Source organism: Cariama cristata, unplaced genomic scaffold (genome assembly GCF_000690535.1).
Source record: "Cariama cristata isolate BGI_N322 unplaced genomic scaffold, ASM69053v1 scaffold29406, whole genome shotgun sequence".
In the NCBI taxonomy this organism is placed as follows: Eukaryota; Metazoa; Chordata; class Aves; order Cariamiformes; family Cariamidae; genus Cariama; species Cariama cristata.
Genome location: NW_009624257.1, coordinates 3,835 through 5,324, shown reverse-complemented (window position 1 = coordinate 5,324; position 1,490 = coordinate 3,835). Strand labels below are relative to the sequence as shown.

The window sequence follows — 1,490 nt, the reverse complement described above, 5'->3', positions numbered from 1 at the left end:
AAATAAATTAAAAGAGTTTGGGGCTGAGGGGCGGGGGGGAGCATGAGGCACCGTTCTCTTGCGTTCCCCGAGGGTCCGTGCCGAGCGGGGTCCTCCCTCAATTCACCAGCAGCGCGTTGTCTTGTAAAGGAGCCCTGCGGGGAGAGAGCGCTGGGGGTTAACGGGGGGAAATCCGATGAATTTGGGGAAGATGGATTCGATTTTGGAAACGAGACTCAGCTGTAGCTAAAGGGAGACACCCCCACACACCCCCCATACCCCAGAAACAAACAAAGTGGGAAGCGCGGAGCCACGAGGGCAGCGAGGGGTGGTGGGAACGTGGGGAGCCCACGTACCCCCGGTTATACCCACGCGGAGGGGTCCCCGCAGGCACCGAGCCATTTTGGGGCGTCGGCAAGAGACACACGGGCACGGAAAAGGGGCTGGAAAAATCACAATCCACGTGGGATCACCCACGTACGAGGAGCCAGCGGCAAAAATACCCGTAAACCCTCCTCTCCTGGCACGCAGGGAGATAACGGGGGTGTCGCAGAGCGTACCCGTTAGCCAGAAGCCCCCACCTTGTTGCCCCCGCCCCCCGAAACACCGGCACTGCCCGCTTACCGCTCGCAGCAGCAGAAGACGGAGCAGGACGAGGCGCTGTCGCGACGGTACTTGCCCGATTTAGGGCTGTCCTTGCACTGGGCGATGTAGGCGTGGAGCTGGGAGACAGGCGTTTCGCCTTCGCACTGGTGCTGCGGGGAAAGGGGACGGGGTTCGGTGACTCCCCCCAAAAAAAAACCCCCAGCAAGCTATGAAGCTTTGCTTAACTACCAGGGTCTTGGTCTCACCTTGATGGTCTCGTAGGAGCCGGTGATGAGGGCGATGAAGAGGCTGAGGACCATGTAGATGAAGAGGCTGATGAAGGTGTACAGGTAGATCTGGCTGAAGAGCCACACCAAGTAGCTGTTCTGTTGCATCTCGGCGAAGGTGACGAACATATCGTCCCCGTTGATGAGGGAAAAGAGGCACTCGGACACCATGGAAAGGGAGCGGAACTGGGATGGGAGGTGACAAAAGGGTTGGTAGTCGGTCCAAGGCATCGTGTCACCTCTTTCCTCTCCCGGTTGGAAGCTTCCGAACAGGGATCGAGCTCTCCCCGACACCCTACGTGTCACCCCGATATCACCGAGCCACGAGGAGAGAGGCCGTGGCAAAGAGCGGCACCGTATCTAACCCACTCTGCCAAAACAGCGACCGGCCTCGCACCCATCTCCTCCTAAATCCGGGCAGGGAATCACCCGGAGGTGGGTGAAGCCCACCCCCAACCACTGACTCGGAGAAGCACCTTGACGTGGTACGGGCCCAGCACGATCCATCCGCAGAAGCAGTAGCCCAGATAGATGACGGCCACGCAACAGCAGAAGCGGATGACGTTGGGGAGGGCCACCCGTAGCGTGACGATGAGGATCTGGTGGAGGAAAACCAGTTGGGATTAAGCCCCGTTTTCC

The 1,490-nt window shown here is 59.6% G+C and overlaps 1 protein-coding gene across 1 annotated transcript in view; it reads right to left on the bottom strand.

Annotated features, from left to right (window-relative positions):
- Positions 1 to 86: 86 nt before the first annotated feature.
- The window catches only part of MCOLN1 (mucolipin 1), a gene marked incomplete at its 5' end in the record, with an annotated part of 4,629 nt that continues 3,225 nt past the window's right edge, over positions 87 to 1,490 (bottom strand). The window contains 4 exons of the mRNA XM_009703113.1: positions 87 to 134; positions 604 to 734; positions 831 to 1,037; positions 1,328 to 1,450. Coding sequence (XP_009701415.1) covers positions 98 to 134; positions 604 to 734; positions 831 to 1,037; positions 1,328 to 1,450 — 498 coding nt within the window. The remainder of the gene's footprint in view (positions 135 to 603; positions 735 to 830; positions 1,038 to 1,327; positions 1,451 to 1,490) is intronic.